At 48.4% G+C, this 25,453-nt stretch overlaps 1 protein-coding gene across 1 annotated transcript in view; it reads right to left on the bottom strand.

The window, feature by feature from the left end:
* Window positions 1-7,556: 7,556 nt before the first annotated feature.
* Window positions 7,557-25,453, bottom strand: part of LOC149330536 (uncharacterized) — a 31,340-nt gene continuing 13,443 nt past the window's right edge. The window contains exons 10-17 of the mRNA XM_089559441.1: window positions 24,883-25,080; window positions 23,525-23,735; window positions 21,841-21,960; window positions 16,683-16,773; window positions 13,118-13,210; window positions 12,032-12,241; window positions 9,523-9,761; window positions 7,557-7,980 (exon numbers count right to left, since the gene is read on the bottom strand). Coding sequence (XP_089415567.1) covers window positions 7,778-7,980; window positions 9,523-9,761; window positions 12,032-12,241; window positions 13,118-13,210; window positions 16,683-16,773; window positions 21,841-21,960; window positions 23,525-23,735; window positions 24,883-25,080 — 1,365 coding nt within the window. The 3' untranslated portion in view covers window positions 7,557-7,777. The remainder of the gene's footprint in view (window positions 7,981-9,522; window positions 9,762-12,031; window positions 12,242-13,117; window positions 13,211-16,682; window positions 16,774-21,840; window positions 21,961-23,524; window positions 23,736-24,882; window positions 25,081-25,453) is intronic.

The following is a 25,453-nucleotide window of genomic DNA, read 5'->3' as shown; positions in this document are numbered from 1 at the left end:
AAGGCCAAATGAAAGTTTAAGCAGTGTTGTGATGATGACCGTGGATATGTCTGTTTCCTTTTGCAGTGAAACTGCTGAGTCATGTACAGCATCCAGAAATGATTTAGAGGAAATAGCGTCGTTCTTGTTGGTGTTCGTCACATTATATTGTGCGCTCTGTATGAGGCTTTTCTTTTCTTCATCAGTCTACTTATTGCTGAAAAGCTGTGTTCCTTGCTACGGGATGCCTCGGAACAAATTTACATCGCCATTGCTCTAATGGCGAGGAATTTTATTTTACACAAGCATTTTTCTCCCGTTTATCTAGAGGGTGGTTTACTTGTTTAAAGTTTATAGTTTAATATGCCAATTGCTTACAGGTTTCAGTTAAGTATGGTTTCGGGATTTACACCTGCATTCGTCTTTTTGCTGTAAGGATGGAACTATGAAAATAGTTCCATCCAATATGAAAATAGTTTCATGAAAATGGAACTATGAACTATGAAAAATATGCCTCGCCTCTCAAAAACTTCTCGAGATGACAAGTACCTATGAAAGTGACACTTGTAGTTTGCTGATGGAGAGCAAAGGTAGCACGTGACAATTTAAAAGCAGCTGAGTGAAGAGTGGCGGCTGAATATCGGGCCTTTTGCTGCATGGTTCGTGGACTTTGAACCACAGCACATAATACCTCTTCGCCGTACAAAGGCAGTTTACTACTGGCTTTGAGTCGTTCCCTAGCAGCCGACTTAGCTGGCATAAGTAGTGATCTTCACTGCAGTGCTGTATGCTAGCTGACGCTTCGCAACTTGTTGCACAATGCGTGAGACCAGAGTCGGGGAGTTCCTTGCTTGCGAACACCTTAGATCAAAAGCACGTTTGATGATATATAAGCGAATTAAGAGCAGGGAGGCGATGTTGCGATGTTCTTGTGTTCTGCGACTCATCGTTGAGCGTTCGCTTCTCGCTATGCTCTACTGGCTGGCTAAATGAAGCAGGCACGCGTTCAAGCCGGGGAAGAGTGAATCTCTGAAGCCTGTTTGAACATGAAGAGTGCTGTGCTCCTAGTGGCAGTAGAGTGATGCAACCCACATCTTTAAAGCATTGTTAGTTCCAAGACAAATTTGCAGTACGTAGTGGTGCTAGGGCAGTCTGAAGATTGGATGGGGGAGTGCGAAAATGTTTTATGCTTCTAAAGCATCAGAAATTTCATCCAAATGATAACTAGAGCAATTTTATCACAATTTGTTAAGTGGGTTCCCATCAAAAGCCATTTGTAGTTGTCAACTTTCGAAGTAAAACACTGCAAAGGCTCTTTTTTCTTTTTTGGTGCAATGGCATTTAGGCCTAGGTTTGAAAACTGCCAGGTTCATCTCTGTGCCAATGGTCATCGTTCTTGTACGTACAAAATCTCTAGACCATTTAAAGACGGTCTTATAGTCTATGGATTTTTATGGTTTTGTCTGGGCAGTCAGGAGTTGGTCTATAGACAGAGCGAAAAAGTTTTTCTGAACTGCATTAAAGGCTTAATGCTCTTTGTGTTCACACTGGTCAGAGATCCACGCACGCCGTGTATTTGCTACACACGCTAGTGCGATTGTAGAAGTGGCCATTTCACGTCGCTGACTCGCTGAAGTATTTCCTCACAACTCACAGAAGTCGCTGCAGCTGCAGCTTTGCGATCATGTTGATGAAGGCACCTTTTGCATAGCTACCCATTGTCTCAGCTGGCGACGCGATTACCACGCGCGGCACATGAGTTTTCTGTACAGTTGATCGCCACGTGCAATTGCTTTTCCCCTAGGGAGTTTCCCAAGCGTATATATATTTATATATTCTTCCATTGTTGATGAGCAGTTTGCTTCGGTGAAAGCTTTTATTATAATACAGATTCGTTGTGCCATCGCTGTACCTTTCTCTTGCAGCTCTTAGTGTTTGGTTTTGTCTGTAGTGTATCCATATCTGCGGGACATTTTGAAGCGTGACATTGATGTCTGAATGACGTCTTAGTGATTCAATGGTGTTGTGTTTGCAGGATTTTGTGAACGGTCATGATAGCTTCCGAGAAGAATGGTGTATGCAGGGTTGAGTATGGGTTTAAAAATGTATGTGTTTTTGTGATGCGGTATTGGATATCTATTCTTTGTATATAACACTGCGTCTTGACAGTTCAAGTGTTTAGTGGCATGTGTGCTGGCATATGTGCATATGTGTGCTTGTGCATTGCAGTTTTGTGATCTGTGAAAAGAAAACATTGAATATACAGTTGATGCATTGTTCATTTAGTTTCTGAGTGTGACTTGGTGTTTCGATGCTGTGTAGCTGCAAGTTAAAAGTCAAACAGGAAGTCTGTGTCATTTGTTGATTACTTCAATACTATGAATCCCTCAGTAATGTTGCAAACGACTTGATCCTAATCTCATTTCACCTGCTGCCTTTAAGTCTGTTTGTCCACGTTGGCTTGCAATCAAGAAAAGCTTTTGTTCATGCAACCTTGTGGCCCTGGCTGACATGAGCTGTAATGTTGCTGCTATGAGAAACTTTGAGCTACTTTTTTTGTATATTGTTTACAGAGAAACACTTTATAACAGTAAATTTGTCAACTTTTTTATGTTTGCTAAGTTCCTAACACCACATCTTCCTGTGCTGCAGCTTTTTGTTGTGTTTAAGGGTGTGCTTAACTCAGGTTGGTGAAATTGCTTCCATTTGTGTTCGCTTTTTGTTGACGCTGTCAGACATTTATTGAATCTTCGTTGGTTGCATGACTGATCTGGCTAGAGGAGGTGCGAATGTGCTTCTGTGCAGCAATTCGTAAAGTTCTTACTCTCAAACACATAGTCGCGAGGTATGCTAGCTTGTGCTGTCCTCTAGCACCGTTTGCAACAGTGGAGGAAAAATCCATATATACACTGCGTGGTCCACAGACCACTGCGTGAACCTTCAAAGGCAGCAATGAAACCAAATGTAGTTTTAGCCGTGTGTGTGTTCTGTCACCCCATCTCTCTCTTTCCTCTTTTTCCGTCCCCTGCTTTCGTTTCCACAAATGACGTCGCATAATTAGTTCCACAAGAAACCTTCCGAAAGTTGGATATGACATGACCTAACCAGCCTGTGTTTTGTTTTTGGTTTTAGCAGGGCAGGAATCGGAAACAGAAGTTGTAGAGCGTTCTTTCGTTTCTTTTACTGCGTCCAGGGCAGTTTACCCTGTTTCTAGCGACAATGTTGCTAGTGGCATTTTCTGGGCCCAGCACTGTCAAATCACTCGTTCCTGCATGTCAAATTTGTGACATCGTAGCGTGTGGCTTTACGACAGTTTGCCATTTGGAAACTGTTGGTGTAGCTTTTGCATCGCTTCTACAGAAGAGGCAGCTGGAATGTGCTACAAGTGAAAACAAAAGTAAGTTAGGAGCTCTGTCGTAATGCGGTGACGACTGTATATTTATTGCTTCGTAATTTCCTTTCCTTCAGCACACTTGGAACTCCTTGTACAGCACTCACAGTGCATGTGATGACGTGAAGAGCAGTCTTTTTGTTCCAGTGAGTCGTTTGTCTACTCAGCATGGTCTTGACCATACTGACAGCTCATTGAAAGGTCACAAACATGTAACTATACGAAGGTTGCCCGTTTTGTCGCTGCGGCTCGCTCTAGTTGGACTGCTTTAACTGTGAGAAGTGCCCAGCCTGGGCATCTTTTGATCGAATGTGCCAAGGCAGGTCCACAGTCCAGACGGTGAGGGCATGACGTGACCATTGTGTCCTGGTCATGACATCGAGGTTCACTGTCAGATGCATTAGTGTTGCTAAACAGGATTGTGCAGACCTGTGCTGACGTCATATTTTTGACTCTGTGTTCATTAGCTGACATCTGGAGCGAAATCCTACAGTTATCGCAGTTTTGCGGGCGCGAGCCTTGCGAATGATGATTAAGTCATGCTGAGAAGTGTCGACTGTCTCATTCATTTTGAGGGCACCAGAGGGCGTTGCTTTGCAGCTCAGCATGAACTTATCATGCTAGCACAGCGCTGTTAGTGAACTTGAGGACATCCTGGGAGCCCATGGAGGTACTATTGTGAACTGATGGTCCCCCCTTGAAAGAGAAATAAAAGAATAACTTTATCTTGAATCCATGTGTTGTCTTATTTCTTGACACAATCCGTGTATGATGACTTAGCCTGTAACTTGAAAAATCAATGTGCCGTGAGTATGAACGGCCATTGTGGCCTCCATAGAAGTATGTGTGCTGCACCACTGAGCTGTATTGACATCACAGGCATGCTAATATTTAACTTTACAGTGTCTGGAGTACAAACAGTTTTTCTTCATGCCTGAAAAACTATTAAATCTGAAGGATGTTGAAGAAACTACATTTGCAAGCATTTTTGTACCAGCCAAGTAGCCTGCCAGAGATGCAGAAAGCCTACTGAAAGATTATTTGTAGCCAAAACTAGCCTTGCTGGCACAACAACCAGAAATTTCAACAGGCTTACTGTGACATAAGTAATGTAACTTTATTTTGCTGTCAGTATTGAACGTGCCTGTGTATGCATCTGCAGTTTTATCATTCTTAATTGTATGATGTACTCATTTTAATGATACAGTAATTTTTTTTCATTAAATCTGCCACTTATTACACTTCTGGAATAAGGGCGTGTATGAGCAATGGGCTTGAAGTTGAGAACTCCTGTCCATTGCAGGGATATTAAAAGCAGTGACGGCACCAAGAGGAGACGAAGGGTGGCAGGTGTCACCCCCAAAATTTTCTAGTCCACATAAAAATTCTTTAGACTGCTACAAAGAGTGCGCTGCTGACATGTTCATTGTGGCAGCGATTTTCTGAACCGTAATGGCATGTTTATCGCAGCCTGTTAGAACTCTCTAAGCAGTTCTATGGCTGCATAGTGTCACTCAGTATTCGTGCTGCACAGCAGAGATGCATGACAGTAAACATGTTAATGTAGTAAACATGTTAATGTAACCCAGGTTTCTTCGATGTATGTGAAGTTGTCACCACTGCATTCTGATTTTGTTTTGTTTTTATGAGGAGGCGAAATGCCGAAGAAACAATATTCGAAATTTGAATTCCCCCTCCCTCTCATCAGTCTGTCTGTCAGTCTCAAAGCTTAATCATGGTGGAAGAAAGAGGTGCTCTGGCGCGCGGTGGCCCTTTGGCCACTTATTGTGACCGGAAGTAGAAGTGAGCGCCTTTGCTTACGGTAGCCGCTAGGGGCAGCACGTATTCAGGAGAGGCTGGCCTCTCCACTGATCTCCAGTAGGGTGTTGGATGGCGCACAGGCGCCCGAAGGTTAGTGAGCTAGAATTCTAGTAAACTATACCGGAAGTAAGCGGCCTCGTCCCGGAAGTGAGCCTTTGGCAAAGCATGAAATGCGACATATCAGATCGAACGCAAAAAAACGCCCGTGTGCTGTGCGATGTCAGTGCACAAAGATCCCCAGCTGGTCGAAATTATTCCTCCGAAGACCTCCACTACGGCACCTCTTTCTCTCCTTTCACTCCCTCCTTCCTCCCCTTACGGCGCGGTTCAAGTGTCCACCGAGGTATGCGAGACAGGTACTGCGCCATTTCGTTTCCTCAAAAACTGATTTACCAATTTTGCGCTTTTTCTACCCGCCGCGGTTGCTCAGTGTTTAGTGCACTCGGCAGCTGATCCGGAGGCCTCAGGTTCGAACCTGGCCGCGGCAGCCGCGTTTCTATGGAGGCGAAACTCAAAAGGCACCCGTATGCAGTGCGATGTCAGTGCATGTTAAGATCTCCAGTACGTGGTCGAAATTTTTCGGGATCGAGTCCTCCACTAGTGTACCTTTTGTAGCGAGAGCTGCATTACCCGCTGTCTCGCCGTTTCGCTGTGGGTCTTCGGCGCCACTTGTGCGCATGTGCGAGGAGCCGAGTGACGTCACAGCCGCGCAGCTGGTGCGCCGCGCCGCTTGCCCCCGGCTGAGAGGAGCCGTCGAGTGACGTCACAGCTGCCAGAGCCGCGCGTCGACGCCGCTCGCCTCCGTCGACTTGGCATACTAAAAACTAACCGACAAGTCTAAGTACTGTGTCCGAACCATCGAGACGGCCGCGTGATCGCCGGGCCTTCTTTCTAGTAGTCGATAAAGATCAATAACACGTGCCGCCTTCACCACATGTCTCGTCTTGAATGTCTAACACTTAGGCATGACCACAAGCAAAACAACTATACGTAACCAGGGATATACCGCACCTCTCGCTACGTATATCCGGCATAGCTGGGCTAAGCCCCTGCGTGTCTATACTTCTTTAAGTTGGCCAAATGTTTAGTGGAATCCCCCGAGGTGGAGTAGATTTGCAATAAGAGAGTAATTACTCTTTGACATCCACCCATGCGCAGTCAAACGGCTACAAAGGAAAACTATACAGCTTTCTCAGAAACTTCGCAGTTCAAAAAAAAAAAAATGGCCTGGCTTAGCTTATGGTTAAGCCTAGGATGCGAAGCATACCGCCGGCGGAGGCTGCGCGTCCGCAAGCGAGCGCACGAGTTGAGCCCCAGCTTTCACAGCTGTTGTGACGTCATATCACGTGGTGCCCTGATGTAGGTCAAGTGGTAGCTACGCGGCCGCGCGCGGCGCAGCAAGGAAGAGCTCGGTTGTGCGGCTAGTATGCTTCGCATAAAAGCTTTCCTTTGTAGCCGTATGGCTGCGCTTGGGTGGATGTCAAAGGGTAATTACTCCCTTATTACTCCTTTAAGTTGTATCCAACTATAGGGGACAGCTTCCTCCCTTTTTACTCCTACCCAGGTGTATTTGTGTTTAGAGTGTACCATCGTGTTAGAGGGCAGCAAACGATGTGAGTTTTGACAGCGCGAAACCTTCATCCTTATTTGCGGCTTACCAATGGAACTTTTCTCCTCTCCTCCAAGCGCGTCGCATCTCGGCTGGTGACTGCGTCAGATTTGAACGTCTCCCGTCCGCCTCGGCGTAGGAGCCACTCGTCCTGCACACCCTCCACGCTGAGCCGCAAAGACGAAGCTTCACAGGAGGAGCGCTCGTACTATGTTGTGGCTGGGCTACAGTGCGCGGATCAACGAAGCCCATCGAGGTTGAACTCCGCATAACAGCTTTTCGCTGTAAAAAATGTCTTGGGTACAGGCTAGATATGGTGGCTACCAAAACAAATGTGTCCAGTCAATCCCCTTTCGAGCTAAAAAAAACAGTTTGGTTTTTTTAGGGTTTAACGTCCCAAAACAACTCAGGCTATGAGCGACGCCGTAGTGAAGGGCTCCGGAAATTTCGACCACCTGGGGTTCTTTAACGTGCACTGACATCGCACAGTACACGGACCTCTAGAATTTCGCCTTCATCGAAATTCGGTCGCCGCGGCCAGGATCGAACTCGCGTCTTTCGAGTCAGCAGCCGAACGCTGTAACCACGGAGCCACCGCGGCGGGGGATAAAAAAGTGGGTCAACGTATTTTTCCTATAACCTTACATATCCCATTGTAGTTGTTTTTGCATTTCACCCATTATTACAAAAGCACTGAAAATAGATATTTTTGCATCTTTAGCAGCTCAAATGTGCAAAGATGCTGAAATATGGAATGGTGTGTATACGTCTGTGCATTAGTTGAGACGTCACAGTCTGTGTAGTTCTAGGTTTTCTAAGTGTGCCAGATTTCTGAATGTGTGTAGGACAGTAGGGAAGCCTTGCATATATGGTACGATTGGGGAGGCCCTCGAAGCGCAACCACTGACGCCAACGCGTTTCCGCGTACAATGCACATATATATCTATTCACTTCTACTTGGGTATCCGACCCGCAAATTATTCGCGTGCGTGCTCGGCGCTGAAGAGCACGGCGTCCATGCCGACCAACTGTCCGGGCAGCGTGCCCCAGGGCTCCCAGCAGAGGTCCTCGTCGTCGTGGTGGTGGCCCGGGCAGCCGGCCTTCATGACCAGCATGTCCAGGCGGACACCGTGAGACTCCTGGCGGTCTGTGCAGCCGCCGATGGCGTACACGTCCGGACCTGCGGGGTAATGTTTGGTTAGGTTATACAGTGGAGAAAGGAAAGGCGCTGTAACTGCCTTCTAACTGGACACCTGAACAGACCCCTAGGACGTCCTGGCTTGCAAGGTAAACAAACAAGTTAAGTTCAGATATACTGCGTGGCAGCGATAGGCATGGCAGCTGTCTCTGAGTGGATCATCATCATCATCATCATCATCATCGGCCTGACTACGCCCACTGCAGGGCAAAGGCCTCTCCCATGTCTCCCCAATTAACCCTGTCCTTCGCCAGTTGCGGCCACCGTATTCCCGCTAACTTCTTAATCTCATCCGCCCACCTAACTTTCTGCCGCCCCCTGCTACGCTTGCCTTCTCTTGGAATCCACTCCGTTATCCTTACGGTTGTCTTATTACCTTCGCATCACATGCCCTGCCCAAGCCCACTTCTTCCTCTTGATTTCAATCATTATCATATCATCATATTGGTTTGGTCCAATATCAGGCAAGGGATCTGAGACCCTTCTTGCTAGAATGTAGGGACTGCATGAATCCGAAGCAAACAACCATTTTTTAATCTTCTTGTGAGTGGTGCTCGAAGCATTTCTGCTCTATGTTTCAATAACTTCGCTGTGATTTTTAGACAGAATTATTAACACGCTTTCTGAAACCCGAGACGGAAAAGAATACAAAGGTGGCAGCGCTAAACAAAGGATGGAAGAAAAGGGGAAACCATGCCCTCACACCACAAGTTAGTCCAGTGCTCAGCTACAATGCTAAAGAACGGCAGAGAGTGGGAACTAAGCAGACGTCTTTCAAAAATGGTTTCTCACCTTCGTATAAAACGATGTGTGACACAGGCCGCCAACCGCTTTCCCCCTCTCTCTCAGTCTTTATTTGCCTCTCCACTTAGGCTTGAATGCAGCCAGACTTTAAGCACTGCTTACATTGACTCCTTGGGGTCGGGGCAGTACAATGAATTTCTCTTCTTTTGCGCAAAAAAAGCTCGCCAGTGTGGGTTTTCCCTAAATAAATTGTAGCTCGGCAGATAACTGCAGACTAGCACTTCCCCTCACCCCACAAGACCACGTGCAATCTTCCCAGCACTATACATCAAGCTGCCTCCGGAGTGTAGAGCCCTCTACACTCTACCACAAGGCATGGGCTTGTAAACTCAATAAGACTATTACAATCATCGCCCACCCTACTAACGAGCAATGAGAGGGAGAGCTGTTCAGCTCTGACGCCGGCCGGCAGGTGCAGCTGATACAACGGGCGATGGCGGTAGCAAAATCTACCGGGGTCTTGGACTGAGGACTCCAGTCACGACGCCCGTCTTCAATACTTTCTTGGCATAAAATGTCCCTGCAAACGTATTTCCACCTCTGTTGCCAGTGTTAAGCCTAAAGTCCCTAGATCGGTCTTACTTCTATCTTTAATGTTATCAAGAGACTTTAGTTTGTATTGTAGGGATGAAAAAGGGCTAAAAAAGGCTAGGGCACAGAAAGACAGCCGCTACAGTGCCTGAGCATCTCCCGTCTTTCAGTCGGCGGACAAGCACTTACCGATGGCGACGACTAGCGCCGCGTGGACACGGTATGGCGTTGGACACAGCTTGGTCCAGGTCCGGTCCACGCCTGGACGTTTCAGGAGGATCACTTCGTCCACGCTCCGGTAGCCCGTGGGTCCGTACGTGACTCCGCCCACGAGGATGAGGCCACCGTTCGCCAGCCGGGCCATCGAGGCGCTGAAGCGGGCCGAAGGGAGCTTCGGCAAGCGCAGCTCGCCCGCGCCTGCTTCAGGCCTGCAAGAAAGAATCGGGGGTCCCACGTACTGCCGAACTCCGCTACAGGACTAAGACCTCTCCTTCCACACTCTTTCCACATCCAAGAACCAGCTCTGGCTGGCATATGTCAGGCGAGGACAGTTGGTTGGTTGGTTGGTTTATTGAGGTTTAACGTCCCAAAGCTATTCAGGCTATGAGAGACGCCGTAGGGAAGGGCCCCGGAAATTTCGACCACCTGGGGTTCTTTAACGTGCACTGACATCGTACAGTACACTGGCCTCAAGAATTTCGCCTCCATCGAAATTCATCCACCACGGCTGGGATCGAACCCGCGTCTTTCGGGTCAGCAGCCGAGCACCATAACCACTGAGCCACCGCGGCGGCCCGAGGACAGTTGTCGGAGCCATTAAAGCCCTGATCAGGAGACTTCACCGGTGACAATAAGTTATGCCTTTTTTCAATACAGTTCATTCTGTTTCTTCACAAACGCCCGCTGCTGACCACTGCCTCCGGTAAGTTGCGGCCACAATGCTCTGGCATAGTTACTTGCCCCGTCAAAACCAAATTATCCCCAACGGGCTTTGATTAGCCTTCCCTTCTCTTGGTCTCTTGATGCCCTGGAGGTCTATCGATCCTTTGTGCTGGGAGCGCGAAGTGGTGCGTGTTTTTGTGCCTGTGTGTGTGTGTGTGACTGCGAGCTCTCACAATGTCAGATATGCCGTCACGGTACCATTGCCTCGCCGCAAAATGGGCAGACTGAGGCTGAAGATGTGCCAGCAATTTTAACTTTCATCACTTGAAAAAGGTGAATACGGTGTTCCTTTTAACTGTAAGTCGGGTAAGCGGCTACGGTGTTGCGTTGCAGAACATGGGGTCGTGGGTTCGAGCCCGGCCTAAGCATGCGCATTTCAAAGGAGGTAATAGGCAGTGTTGTATTAGAAGTGGTAAGGAGTGCATTTGTATTGGCCAAGTAGTGACTACAAAGCAGGTTTATGAGAAATAACCAGGAGAATAATGGAATGAAATAGTCCCCACTCTCGGGTCATGAAGAACAGCTTACCAACATTGCTTAAGAGTGTGGTAGATAACAGTTGCATCGGGCGTTGGTGGTCATCTTTGGTGCTGAAACTTCGAGGTTGTCGAAAACTCTGGACATTAGTAAACTGAGATCGCAGCGAGCCATGGAAAGATGAAAGAGGAGGAGGAGGTAAACTTTATTATAGAAGAGGTCTAAAGAAAGATGAAAGAGGTAAAGTTGAGAAATAAGAGAAATAATATATGCAAAGAGATATTCATCACACCTTTCTTCAAAAGAGCGGACAGAGCCAAATGGGGACGACAGCGAAACGGCTTTAATCACCTTTCCCCGAGGCATAGATAAGCAGATCCAGTCAGCGCCTCTGGAATTCTATATCGCCCTTTGGCCGAGTCTGATACAAAACTAAGCCTCCCCGATTCGGCTAAAGCCGAACGCACGTCGGTAGACCCCGGAACTGTCTCAATTATTAAGCTTGTCAGGGACCACGTTCGCTGTAGACTCAATGATTCAGAGCTTTCCTCCTGTCCCGTGCTGAATGATTCGCGAAGCTCTTGTTCCGTCTTCCCGGAAGCCAATGTGGCTCCTTTAGGCGGCTCAGAGGTATTTACAATGTTGTCAAGAGGATTAGCCACAGCAAGTTCCGGTAAGAGTACCCTACACCCCTGTGGTAATTACATATGAGTGCTTCATTTCAGGCGCTGCGTTCGCGAACAGATGGTGAGGTTTGGGGAGGAGGGGGGGGGCGGCTGGTAGGGTGGACAGTGGCATTTATTCTTTTCCATGTCCATTCTTAAAGGAGTATAGGCACCTAATTTTTGTGGCACGTTTTATTCTCTACCCTGATGCGGACGATATTACTATGCACGAATCACCATGTGGTATTCGCCTGTGATCGCTAAATAATTTATAATCGAATTTTTCTGTCATGCTGTTTCGGTTTCCGTTTCAACAGCCAACCGATGGCTGTGACGTCAAAGAGTCGCAATACGTCACGTGAGGCACGGAAAAACGTCGATATAATCGTTGCTCTGACCACGAGTCCAGAGCTCTGAAGTTCCTAAAATGCTACATGAATAGCCTAGCAGCCAGCGTCATCTCAACTGACTGCACTGACATCGCAGTGGTCGCCATGTTTAATTCCAAGATCACGGTGGAAATCCTCACGTTTATCATGCCCGCATACTGTCACCTGACATCGCGCCCGTGACGTCACCTACACCGTAATCTTCGAAGAAGGCGCGTCACTCACGTGAACTGCGGTAACCGCATCACGACCACGTTGTCGACGAGGAATGCGTTCTCGGCGTCCCTTACGGGACGCATGGCTCCGCCGGCGAGCACCAAGCGGCCGTGGTCCAGGAGAACGCAGGCGGCCGCCAGGCGAGGGCAGCACAGGCGCCCGGACAGGACGCGCCATCTGTCGGCGGCCGGGTCGTAGCACTCGGCCGAAGACAGTGCACTGCGGTTTGACGAGAGACCGGCAGTAGCCGAGAACAGTGCATTGCTTGCACGTGCGTTATCGGGATTTTTTTTTCTTCGCAAAGCGGACGCTGCGTCAAAAAGCAGACTCAAAGGTAGGAAACGCCAGTTAGTTTCGGTTTCAACTACTTCAGCGCTCCTGGTGACTGAATGAGAAATAATGTTTGAACATGAATCACTTGCGCACATGTACAGTCTTTGCCCAAAGTAACCAGGCTGCACGGTTTGCTTCGCAGTCGTATATTAAAGCTATCACGCCAGCCCTCAAGCTCTAAATCTCTTCATGGTAAGGGGAACTCCTGTCCTCACCTTCAAAGAACTTTTTGATCTTTAGGGAAGCCGTGAGGGCTCTAATATACGAATGAGACGCAAACCATGCAGCCTGGTTACTTTTCGCAAAGACTGTACGCTTTAGGTACTGCGAAGAGAAGTTGCCCTGTTTTTGCCGTAGTGGTTGGAATCCTGTTTGGCGATGCAGCTTCTCCCCTTTGGGTATCGTTGCCATGACAACGAAACTACGCTACAGTTGGCCTTCTTTCGGCCGCTGTGAGAGGAATTAGTGCAGACGTCTGGATTAACCCAACAATGGTAGACGCAGTCAGTTTACTACCTCTGGCAGGGTTTGGTGGTTTGGTGCCGGGCTAATCGGTCTTGTCCGAGCCCTTGAGCTGTTTTTAGTTTTGGTGAGCATGAAAACAGACCAGAGTTGATGTGTTTCTAAAGAAAATTGCGGGAAGGTTGGACCATGGTTAATCCTTGAGCCTTGAATGATCAAGGTTAAAGGATCAGGGCTGTACAATTAATCAAGGTTGGATTGAAATGGATCGAGGACCCGAACGCCAACAAGTCGACTCGCCTGTTATCGTCGCCCAGTCCACCGACGGCGTACAGCTTTCCCTGGTGCGCTACCAGGCAGTGGAAGATTCGTCCTTGCAACATGTCAGCCAACCTGCAAGCCGCGATCGCGATATGCATCACGCAGCCATGTGAAATGTAACATACTACAGGGTGCCTCGATGCCACGCTTCATCGCGGCACATTTAAAATAACGAGGTGCAGCGGCCCCTTGCCGACACAACTGTTATCGTGCAGTGGAGATGGCCTGCAGGTTTTGCAGTATCTTATCGAAAAGCAGAGGCGACACCACTGAAAACGCACACACTCACACATACACAGGCACTGGAAGCTGGACAGCTTCGTTGCTTTTGTTTGCGGATAAACGAGGTGAATACATGGTCAGCATTAAAGAGCCCAACGTGTTTGCTGCTTATCAGTGCAGTGGGGTTCTTGTTGCATCCGTGGGAGTACTTACTTTTAGAGGGGTTTTAGACGATGGGTACTGTTGACAGTTAGTAGCCACGCATAATGAACGTACTGCAAACCCGAGCCTTCAGAGGCTCATGCAAGACCAGTGACACCAGCAGTCGAAGACTCCATTCTCCAACCTGTGCTAAGACAGTTGCTTGCATCTATGTCGTTCAATTCAGTTGTTTACTTTCCTCAGTCTACTATCTCCCGGTGAAGGCGACTGCGTCGATTGCCAAGTATAGCCGTTCCAACTATGATGCAACCACCATTAACGGGAAGTGAGTTTTCTTTTTTTACAACACAAATCCAGCTGCTGAGGATCCTATTTTCGTGTCGGTAACCGGAAGTGGGAGGAGTTAAGCGGCTTGAGTTGGACTGCACTTATATATAGCCTACCCAGCCATATATCGACCCACCGTCGGCGAAGGCTGTCGCACCTTGACTGAGGCATGAATTATTCGTACGGTGGCCGGGCCACTCTGCAGCAGAAGAGAGCGAGATGACCTCATCTGCCTTGATTGGACTCTTGCGCGCTTTGCCTCTCACAGACCTAACTAAAGCTGCGCTCAGGTAGATTGCAATTTCTTGTCGTAAGCCCACCATCCAGAGGCTTGCGACCTTTCAGAATAAACTCAGCAAGGGAGGCTTTCTAGTTACATTGCTTCGCATTGAGGGCGACTATAGTCGTACACAGCTCAAGAACAAAGCAGCTTTTGCTCGGCAAAGGACCCCCTCACAGCCAATGGCGTCGGCAGATTCTCATGAACCTGTTAGCCTGACAATGCAAGGAGTGGACTATCCTCTTTCATCTACCACTCCCTGCTTTGTCAGGCTAGCAGGTTGGTGAGAATTGGCCGACGCCATTGTCTGGAGGGGGGGGGGGGGTCCTTAGACGGGGAAAAACTGTCGCCGCGTTCTTGAGCTGTACCCGACTATGGCAGTCGCGATCGAAGTGTTTTCGTTTTTTTTTTTCTGCCCATCCAATTGAAGGAGGGACATCTCCACTATACGTGGGACGTCACGGGCTGTTTGCGATGACGTCACGCTTGACGTGGTTCTAGAACACTTCAAAAGTGTGCAATTTACAGCTAAGCCTAAATGTGCCTCAGTGACCGCGGAGCAGCTGTTGTGTGACAGCAGCTTGCGAGCTGAGCGCCGAAAATAATTATCTTCCTTGTCATGTCAGGCTTCTCTTTTTTTTTATCGCCTCATCGTGACGGAGCGCTTGATGAAAGCTCAACCTAGAAGCTGCGGGAAGTGGGAGGGTTGATATCTGGCGTCATCAACAAAGCAATGTTTTCTTTTCCATTATGAAAGATTACCCGTAAAATATTACTTCAGCCATTTTCTTTTTGTTCTTTGGAACCGGTAGACTTGTGTAGCAACTCCATCAATCTCATGCAGTTCTGAACGACAACAACAGTTGAGCGCTTAACGACAGTTTTCGTTTTGTGTTCTACGGATGTATGATTCGACGATCACATTTCATTTTTAATGAGCGGAATTCGTTCGAGAGATGGCGTCTTTTCTTTTTTTTTTAAATGAAGCTTGGAAAGTTCTCCACCGCAGTTCTTTAATATTTTCTCCGGGTGGAGGAAATAGTTTAAAAATGCAATGTCATCCAGTAAGGCGCTATTGTTCCGTCCTTCGCTATCCTAACCAGTTTTTACTGTGTCCATGAACCAACTTTCGAGTTAAACGGCATTGCCTATCTTAAATTTTTTTCATTTTCGTTTTTCAAGAAATATCGTCATACAGTTACCGGTTCCCTCGGAGCTCGGCCTGTAAACACCATTCATATTCTACTCGGTGCGATGGTCCACACGATAGTTTCCTCTCAAAACATGCAGTGAAGTTAGAAGTTAAAGTTTTGCTTTAGTTCCGCTTTCGTAGCGTAGGCAGTATACTCAGTGGGTACTACTCATTGCATGCTTCAGTGAGTCAGCGCTAAAGGACGCTGTGTTAGTGTCACTCAAAGGACGAGTGGGGCGTGCCATCACCTGAATGTTTCAACAGCCCGCAGGGACCGTCATAGCGGAAGTGTTATGGCCCTGGGGCTTTAGCGTCATGCTTTCTTTGCGTGTGCGTTTGTCTTGTCAGAGCGTACATGGAATGTTTTCCCGGGGACAGGTCATTGTTCCTGCGATATTCATATGTCCTTAATGCCCTTTTCTAGTGACCCGGCGGGCAGGCGTGTCGTGCGGTGTGGAACTGACGGACTAAATCTTCAGTTGACTGAAGTAAGTTGGTCGCTTGCATGCCGGCCACATTCTTCCCGTCAGTGGTGTTTTAAAACTTAACATTGCGGCAAAGTTTTGATGTGTTTACTTATACAGCAAGAGCTGTATAAAGGACCTTGTTCCGGCATGCAGTTTCGCCTTGCAATGAAGATGTCTTTTTCAGTACGCTGTCGTGACTGAGCGTACTGTCACCGTCGTGAGACAGTATACATTCTAACAGAAAGGCGTAAGAAGGTAGTAAGATATCCTCTAGCGCACATCCTTTTATAAATTGGTGTGCACTAGAGAACAACTTCCTCTCTTCTTACTCACATATAGGTGCATTCGTATTTAACGTTTACTATCCTACTCTTGTAGCTTTATGCAAAATTCCACAAGTGCCCTTTCCCACATAACAACGTTGCCCAAGACAAGATGGCGGGGTCTTCTATAAAAGAACTGTGAGGGTGATAGGAGATGCGCTAAGGCTGTGGATGGAATGTATGAAACGCGCTTTCGAAGAATCAAACGAAAAAAGTATTTATTTTTGCCTTGTTTTAGCTTGAAAGGTATGTTCGGCCATCTTGTCTTGGGCGACGTTGAAGTAAAGGGCATTTGCTTACTGGATTCATTTTCTTAGCGTTTTTTTCTTTACAAATCCAGACATTCAACCTAAGACATCACACAAGACACGGCAAGTGTCCCTTGTGTGATGTCTTAGGTTTATAAAAAAAAAAAAAACCGCTAGGAAAATGAATCCAGTAAGCCATTACCGACTTAACGTGTTTCACCACTTTGGCGCCCAACCAATGCGGAGAAGTGCCTGCCATGAGTTCTCCACCAGGAGAATTGGTCTCTGGTGGCGAAGCGAAATGGCTTCAATTCTCGACCCACCTTCGCCACTTCATTGAGGCCAAGTCCAATGCGAAGCAGCACCTTGATGGGCGCTTCACTTTGAGCGCTGCCTGGCGCAGGTCCAGTCCACCTGGGACATATGCCACAGAAAATGACGGCACAGTAGAGTCGGCAGGAAACTTGTGTACAACACTCAAGCAATAATACTGTAGGCCTCACTTTCAGGCAATGACAGTATCGGGTGCACATGAATTGAAACAGCACAGAAAAAAGTAACAGCTGAGAAGCGGCACATTTAATTCCGCACGGTGAAAATGTTAAGAATTTTCGAAGTATCTTGTCAAGTGCGCCACGAATATTTCAAGTGACATGTGGTGTACAATTTCAGAAGACAACAAATTCTACCGTCGGATGACGTGTGGGAAGCAAGGGAAATTTGGTTCTATCAGCATGGAATCTGTATGCGTTTTGTATGCTTCGTTCTCTACTCTGGTTAGGTTTTCGGCTCAGGCAGGCATCTATAGTTTTATCAAGTTCTGCTGTTGAGTAAATAAAGGCGCAGTAAGAGAAGGCAAACGTAGCAGGGGTCGGCAGAAAGTTAGGTGTACGGATGAGATTAAGAAGTTTGCGGGGATACAGTGGCGCTACTGGCAAAGGACAGGGTTAATCGAAGAGACATGGGAGAGGCCTTTGTCTTGCAGTGGGCGTAGTAAAGCTCATGATGATGATGATGAACTGTCTCACTTCCGGCGGACACGTCAGCCGTACAGCCAGGGAAGGGACGGAGAAGGGAATAAAAGAAGAACGAGAGAAAGAGATGCCGCAGTGGAGGGCTCCGGAATGATTTCGACCACCTGGGGTTCTTAAACGGCAGCAGACATCTCACAGTACTCGGGCGTCTTTTTGTGTTTCGCATTGGGGGAAATACGGCCGCCGTGGCCCGGAATTGAACCCACTCATCGCGGGTTCAGCAGCCGAGCGCTCTAACCACTGAGCCACCGCAACGGCCAGATATGAAGTCCCCAAGTTGAAAGTTAATTAACTTCTTAATTTCTGCCCGACGTCTGCGGTCTTAAAAACATAAACTCGTCACTGTCTTGACACCTCTGGATTACTCATCGTGCTCTCTTCGTTTCCATCTACGAACCCGCTTTATGCCGGGGCGCCAACCTTTCATTTCTTTTTTTCGCTTCCCTAGAATTAGTCTCCGGTCATTTGCCGCTTTCATAATTTTTTATGTGTTTATTTTTCGAGGGAGATGGCGTTGAGGCTGGAGGTTAAATAAGTCATCACCTCGTTTCGCGTAGGACCCACAGCTGTACGTGTGGCGGCAAAGTTAACACCACGGGCGTCCACGATATGGCGAGAGAGAGTGAAAAAAAAATCGACCTGTAAACAGACGACAATAGCCGCCGTCTCGTATCTGGGAGTACTTCATTATGTACGAAGCCGCCTTCAGGCAGACACGAAGCAGTTTCCGCGTCAGCGCTTCTCCGAAGGTTTGCCGACCGCTAGAAGCGTCAAATTGGGTAGGCCAGCAGAGGTTGTTCAGACATTAATGAGGCGGTCTGTGATGGGAACGCCGCAGGAAGATGCTGGGCTATTTTTCGAAGTGAGAATAACAACAAAAAAAAAAAACCCATCCCCTGTCTCCTCATCACACCATCCCCTGCGGCTTTGCCACAGGCTCCTGTCGGCTACTGTTGGCTGTGGCGTGACATTACGACGTCGCCTTTACGATTGCCCGCTCAGCCGCACACACGTAATGCGTGTGTGTTGTCGGGTTTTGCGGTTTTCACAGGCGTATATTATTCACGGCCGGTCAACGGCACTGTTATTCTTCGTAGGAGTTGCGGATTGTTTCGCGTCTGGCGAAGTATATTGTTGTCGTTGCGCAGAGGCGAAAAGGTTTTCTTTTTTTGTGTGTGTGTCAGACATCTTTGTGTGCTCCCGCATGCGCGTGTGCTTTGTTGGCACACGCGTATCTATCTGGTATGCCTCAAACGACAAGCGACATGATGTCAGTGGGATTCGAACCCATGCGGAGGTCGTGAGATCGACTTCCATCGGCGTCATGTGACAGTCTCTTCTACTATGTGTAAAATTGACTCCTCCTAAAATTACGACCCAGCGCCTTTTCCAGTTTTGTCAACACCAGTTTGAAAAAAAAAAAAAAATTCTCCACTGCTTTTCTTGGTTTAATTTAATGTTTACGACTTCCTTTTTTTGCATCGAGGACGCCGATCCCCTCCCTGCATTTGGAAAGACAAGTAGGGGGCAGGGGGGGGGGGGGGTGTTATCAACCACGTCATGCTCAGCCAGCATCTACAGTGCCGTCATTGGCAGAAAGCAGACAGTTCAAGCTCACCGTGAGCACTTCTATGGTCTGCCTTCGTGGGGCAACGGAACGGTACCTACTTTTGCACACGAAGTTCTGTCATTAAATCCCCAGGCAGTTTTGAATTTGGCAATTTATTCACCGGATTGATAAGAAATCTCAGCGATGAAGCGGTAGAACAGCTCACAAAATACTTAAACAAACTCTGGGAAGAGGGAACGGTTCCGAAAGAGTGGAAACACGCGGAAGTCGTTATGATACCCAAACCAGGCAAAAAACTGCAGATAGAAAATCTCAGACCTATCTCGCTAACATCGTGTCTGGGCAAGCTTTTCGAAAGAATCATCACTAAAAGAATACAAAGACACCTAGAAGACGGAGGATGGTACCCCAACACCATGTTCGGCTTCAGGGAACATCTATCGACCCAAGACGTGCTGCTTCAGCTCAAAGAAGAAGTACTAGAAACAATGCCAAGCAAAGGGGAAAACGTAGTCATGGCCGTGGACATCAAAGGGGCCTTCGACAACGTATCCCACGCAGCAATCATGGAAGGCATCAACGCCACCAACTGCGGAAAGAAAACACACGACTACGTGAGAAGCTTCCTCACAAACAGAACTGCAACGGTGGGTTTGGGAGACCTACGAAGCGAGGTCTTTCAAACACCATGCAGGGGAACTCCACAGGGCTCAGTGATATCACCAGTGCTCTTCAACATATCAATGATCATCCTAGCCAAAGAGCTCAGCCAGATACAAGGAATCAGACACGCAATGTATGCGGATGACATCACCATATGGACCAGCGAAGGCTCGCTAGGAAGCAAAGAAGAAAGTCTACAAGCGGCAGCCACCTGCATTGAAGGATACATGAAGAAGAGGGGACTAAGGTGTTCCACCGAAAAGTCCGAACTTCTCAGAGTAGGAAGGCACCCTACAGAGGCTAACCTCGAGGTGAAACTAGAAGGGCAGAACATACCGGAACAAAGAATGATAAGAATACTCGGTATGTGGCTGCAAGGTAGCAGGAAATGCAGCCACACACTCAGCCTGCTACGCAAAGCGGCGGAGCAAGTAGGCCGAATTATAAATAGAGTAGCCAGCAAAAGGCATGGCATGAAGGAAGAAGACACAATCAGACTGGTGAACAGCCTGATAGTCAGTCGAATAACATACTCACTACCATACCACGTAACCATCAAAGCTGAAAGAGAGCAAGCAGAAGCTATCCTTCGCAAAGCGTACAAGATAGCCTTACATCTACCAAGGAACACGTCCAACGAGAAGCTAATGCAACTAGGGCTAAACAACACTTTTGAAGAGCTGAGTGAATGCCAAATAAAGGCACAACTTCAAAGACTCAGCGACACAAGAACCGGACGAGCACTTCTGACTAGGTTGGGTCGGGAGACGGAGAACCATCACAACAACAGGGCAAACATACCAGACGCACTAAGAAGAAACATAAGCGTACAACCCATCCCCCGCAACATGGACCCAAACCTCCATGCCAGCAGGAGGAGAGCCAGAGCAGAATACTATGAAAAAACAATAGGGCACAGGGACAGCACGGTATACACCGACGCTTCCCCGTACTATGGTGAACGAGGAAATAAAATGGCGGCGGTAGTCGTCAACCACCAGGGAGAACACATAACGAGCCTCACGGCCAGGGCATCAAATGTAGCAGAGGCGGAGGAGATAGCGATAGCCCTAGCAATGAGGGAGGGGGATAGAAAGGGGAGACCCTTGAATATTATAACAGACTCACAAGAAGCGTGTCGAAACTACACAAAAGGAAGGGTAGGCAAAACGACACTCAGGATCCTCAGCGAGGGGACACCCTCGGGGAGGAGAGAGAAACATAACATAATTTGGATACCAGGCCACGCGGGGGTCTGGGGCAACGAAAGGGCGGACGAACTAGCTCGAGGGCTTACTATCCGAGCTGGGGGGTCACAAGCCTCGGAGGAGCTCTGGACTAGCCTAGGGGCTGGGTACTCTGAAACACTAAGTTTATACAGGGGGCTAAGATACAAATACCCCCCACCACACAAAGAGCTAAGCAAGGAAGAAGCCGCAAAATGGCGGAAGCTACAGACAGGCTCCTTCCTCAACTTATATATACTAAGCAAGATGTTCCCGACACAATACCGCGCCACATGCCCTTGGTGCGAAGCGAGGCCAACACTATACCACATAACATGGGAATGCGACAGAAACATATCGTTCCACAAACACGACACACCAAGTGCGGAGCAATGGGAGAGCCGGCTCACCAGCTGCGAGCTAGAGGCCCAAAGGGCACTCATAGCACACGCAAGCGAGGTGGCCCGACTCAGTGGAGCCCTGGACTAGGGGACCACCCAAGGCTAAGGAGGCAACCTCAAGACTTGAAGAGAAGACTTGAAGAAGACCTCCACCGCAGGCTAAATCTTATAAATCAATAAAGTTTCTACTCACTCACTCACTCACCGGATTCGGCACGGGTCTTCCTAATTTCATGCGACACAACAAAAATTTATACAGTTGAACCGCGTTAAAACGAAGTTGAAGGTGCCCAGCGATGACTTCCTTATAGCGGTAGCTTCTTTATAGCCCGTCTTGACAGAGATTCCAAGGAGAATCGTCATTTCTTCGTTATATCCATTATTTCGTCATAAACCATTTCGTTATAACGGGGTTCGACTGTCATATTGTCTACTGACACGCTTTTCAGGGTTTACGGGGTAGTTCTGCAGTGTCTGAAAGCTGGCAACAACTGCCACTTGCGAGGATTGAGGATGTACACTTCGTGATTTGATTGGTAAATACGCTGCGGCTAAAGCGAGAACTTTTTTTCGCCGGAAGCACTCACCGACCACGTAGACGGTCCTGTTGAAGCACACGGCCCTCATATGGTACAGCGGACGGGGAAGGATGCCGAAGCGCTTGAAGAACGGGCACTTCTTTGGATAGAGTCGCGCCATGCATAACCCTGAAAGCAAGAAGGGAAACTTCATTGGGTGATTGTAAGGGCGTATTTAAGAGGTCGTGGGCAGAGCGGGTGGCTCAGTGGTTATCGCGCTCGGCTGCTGACCCGAAAGACGCGGGTTCGATCCCGGCCGTGGCAGTCGAATTTCGATAGAGGCGAAATTCTAGAGGCCCGTGTGAGAACCCCAGGTGGTCTAAATTTCCGGAGCCCTTCACTACGGCGTCCCTCACAGCCTGAGTCGCTTTGGGACGTTAAACCCTCATAAACCAAACCAATTCTGTCTCCACCCTCGTCATCATTTTCCAGCTCCGAATGCTCCAGTCGAAAAATCGAACACGGAAAAACCAAATTTTCCCAGTTTTTGTCAATAAAAGAAATTCAAGAAATGCATTATGCAAACACATGGAACCTTGATCATTCGAACATGAAAACTGACGCTTTATTCGAATTATGCGTAGTTAGAATTAAGAGGCGCATGCTTAATACAAGTGATGCGATATTTACGGAACCAAAGTGTCATTTCGAATAAACCGGATGTTCGAATTAAGCGAGTTCGACTTAACGGTAGTGCGTTGTGAGAGCAAACACAATAGATCTTGCACGCGGCCTGGACTGTTCATGATCTCAAAAGAGGTAAAGTGGTGTAAAATACGAACACCAAATAAAAAGAGATTGAGGCAAGCGCTGCTATAGCTGTCATCTGCTTTGATCGTTACTCTGATCGGCTGCAAGTAGCTCTTGGCAAGCGCTTTTCTTCCTGTGTGTTTGTTTTTTTCAACACTTTACCCCTTTGAAAAGGCAAGTGCATGTTGAATCATGTCGGTTTGTTTGCGGTTCTTTAAGATAAAAGTAAATTGCTACATCATCATCGTCATCATCCTGGCTACGCCCACTGCAGGGCAAAGGCCTCTCCCATGTCTCTCCAATTAACCCTGTCCTTTTCCAGCTGCTTTTCCCTGCATTGGACGGTACATACACCTGAGTAGATATTTTTTTTTTTAAATGAGGTAACGAACACGTTTTGTACATGATTTCTTTTTGTTCAGCAGGAAGGCAGTCTTGCAGATGTACTTAATTTTTTTGTGCTTTTAAACTGCTTTCTAGTAACAAGGCTTAATCTCTTTGTACCGATACATTGCAGGTGCTTGGCGTGTGAGGGTGGCAATCGGTGATACGTGCGATATGTGAGAGTGAGTCACTATGAGCGTGTTCGCATTTCAGTACGAGCCAACCTTTAAGGCGAAAGCCTTTTATGGCTCGTACTCGCGGTGTCCGTCCGCGCGTTGGAATCGTGCCAACTGTGGCCTCTCCTCCGCGCAGCGGCGCAACCTCCTCCCCTCCTTAGCAACCGGCGCGCCGGTGGGGGGCGCAGCTGTGCATAGCAACCGTGACGTCACACCGTAGCGGTAGAACGAGCGTGCGGCTGGGAGGCGCAAAATATTCCTGAGCGAGCGTGAGTTCTCACTCTCCCACGGTGCCTTCTGGTGTATGGAGGATTTGGCGTCGTTGTGATGAGTGGTTAATGGCAGGGTGGGAGGGATGGACATGAGCATTCCCACCCACTCACCGGTGGCGACTCGCTCAGGCCTGTCGGGGTCGGCGCCTCCGAGCAGGGCAATAACGGGCTCGCCAGCGGGCGCCCCCAGTCGGTCGCTGAATCCCACTTGGCGCCACGGGTGGTCGGTCCAGTTGAGTCGCCTCTGCACCGAATAGCGCCGTTTGCCGAACGACCGCAGCATCGGCGGCAGCGAGCCGGCCCGCTCTGCCTCCTCGGGGTCCTGGCCATGCGAACGCAGTCGGACGAACGACGACACTCACTCTCAGACACACCAGTCATATGGGGGCGCTGGTGACATCAAGATGCACGAGAGATCAGACTCAAAATCATTATTTCCGGAATTGTTCCGCCTGGGGGTGGTGGCGGTGAAAAACATTTACCGTCTATTAACTTTTACAGAAAGGTGATTGGGGTAGGACCCTATTGGCCCTTTCCCCGCACAATACTAGGTGGAGCCCCTATTCCGGGGCCCCATTGGCAAGCAACGTTGCCCGCGTCCTTTGAACCAAGGCCTTTTGGTTCTTTAGGTCACGACAGCCGAGCAAGGCCGCCTCCCAATCCTCTCAGGTGGGTTTCGGGGAGGGGGGGGGGATAGCTGGGTTTGATTGACAAGCCCAAACCATGTGGAAGGTGTCAGCCACCTCCCCAGGCGCCTCACCGACACAAAAAGGAATCAAAACTCTCATAATTGTCCAAAAAGGGTATAGTTGGATACAACTTAAGAAGGCAGCGGCTTTTCCCCCTCAAAGGACCCCCCTTCCAGCCAGTGGCGTCGGCTGCTTCTCATGGCGTTGCTAGCGTGACAAAGTAGGGAGCAGCGCCACAATGGAGAGGGGGGTCTATCCCTGAACATAGAGGGAAGGTATTATCCCATTTCGTCTACCACTTCCTGTTTTTAAGGGGATCCTGCTTGGAGGGGGTACTTGAAGGGGTTCTTTTGACAGGGAAAAGCCGCTGCGTTCTTGAGTTGTATTCGACTATAGCGCCCTCTCAGTTCGGGATCCGCGCCGGAAATGGCACTCGGAATCTATTTAATATGTTGTCACACGGCAATTTGGTCAAAGGGCGTCATGGCTAACGTGTTTTTGGTGTTGAAGAGGTAGGGTCCCAAGGCTTGTATTGTCCCAATCATTTCACCCTCGACAAGTCATAAACAAGACCGGAAGAAGGCTTGTATATCTATTGAAAAACCGGTGTGTATAAGTGGCCACCCTGCTTTGAGATCACATCCTACACTTTCCGCATGCGCGGCTGAAACCACTGGGAAACCGCCGTGGTTACTGGAAGAGGGCGCCCAGCAACGAACGCATGTGCACTTCAGGTTAGTCTTTATATTCTGAACAAATGTGCAGCGCCGACTAACGTACCGGCTCGTAGTGGTGCAGGTTGATGAAGCGGTGTCTGTGCAGCAGGGTGCTGACCAGTGACTGCAGCCGCGACTTGGGTGACACCGCCTCCCCCTCATCGCCGTGTCCGTCGCACTCTCCCCTCTGCAGGTACGTCTCGCGCAGGATGTCCAGCTGTAGTCGAACCTCGTCCTCTGTTTCCCTCGGCTCGGGGAGAGTCTGTAACGGAGCCAGGAGAGAGAGAGAAGCGATAGAACTAAAGTACAGGCGTGAGTAATATAACAGGTAACACTGAGTTCGTGCTCAAGGATTACCCTCATCAATGCCTTAGAAGGGTCTGTGCAGGCGGGAATGGCGACCGCCGTCACACTTGATCATGCGAACCTCGTTATAGCGAAGTTTAAGGGTCTCGGCGATTACTTCGTTATAACCGTAACTTCGTTATAGGCATTGTTGACCGAGCTTCTAAGGGAGTCGTCATTACTTCGTTATAGCCAATATTTCGTTATAAACTGTTTCGTTATAACGATGTTCGACTTATAGGCGTTAGTTATGGCAGAATTAGCTGCAACAGAATATGCTAACAGGTTCA

The sequence above is a fragment of the Amblyomma mixtum genome, chromosome 9 (genome assembly GCF_055824585.1).
Source record: "Amblyomma mixtum isolate Tamu chromosome 9, ASM5582458v1, whole genome shotgun sequence".
Lineage (NCBI taxonomy): Eukaryota > Metazoa > Arthropoda > Arachnida > Ixodida > Ixodidae > Amblyomma > Amblyomma mixtum.
The sequence above is the reverse complement of the archived record's forward strand: the minus strand, read 5'-3'. Positions and strand labels throughout refer to the sequence as shown.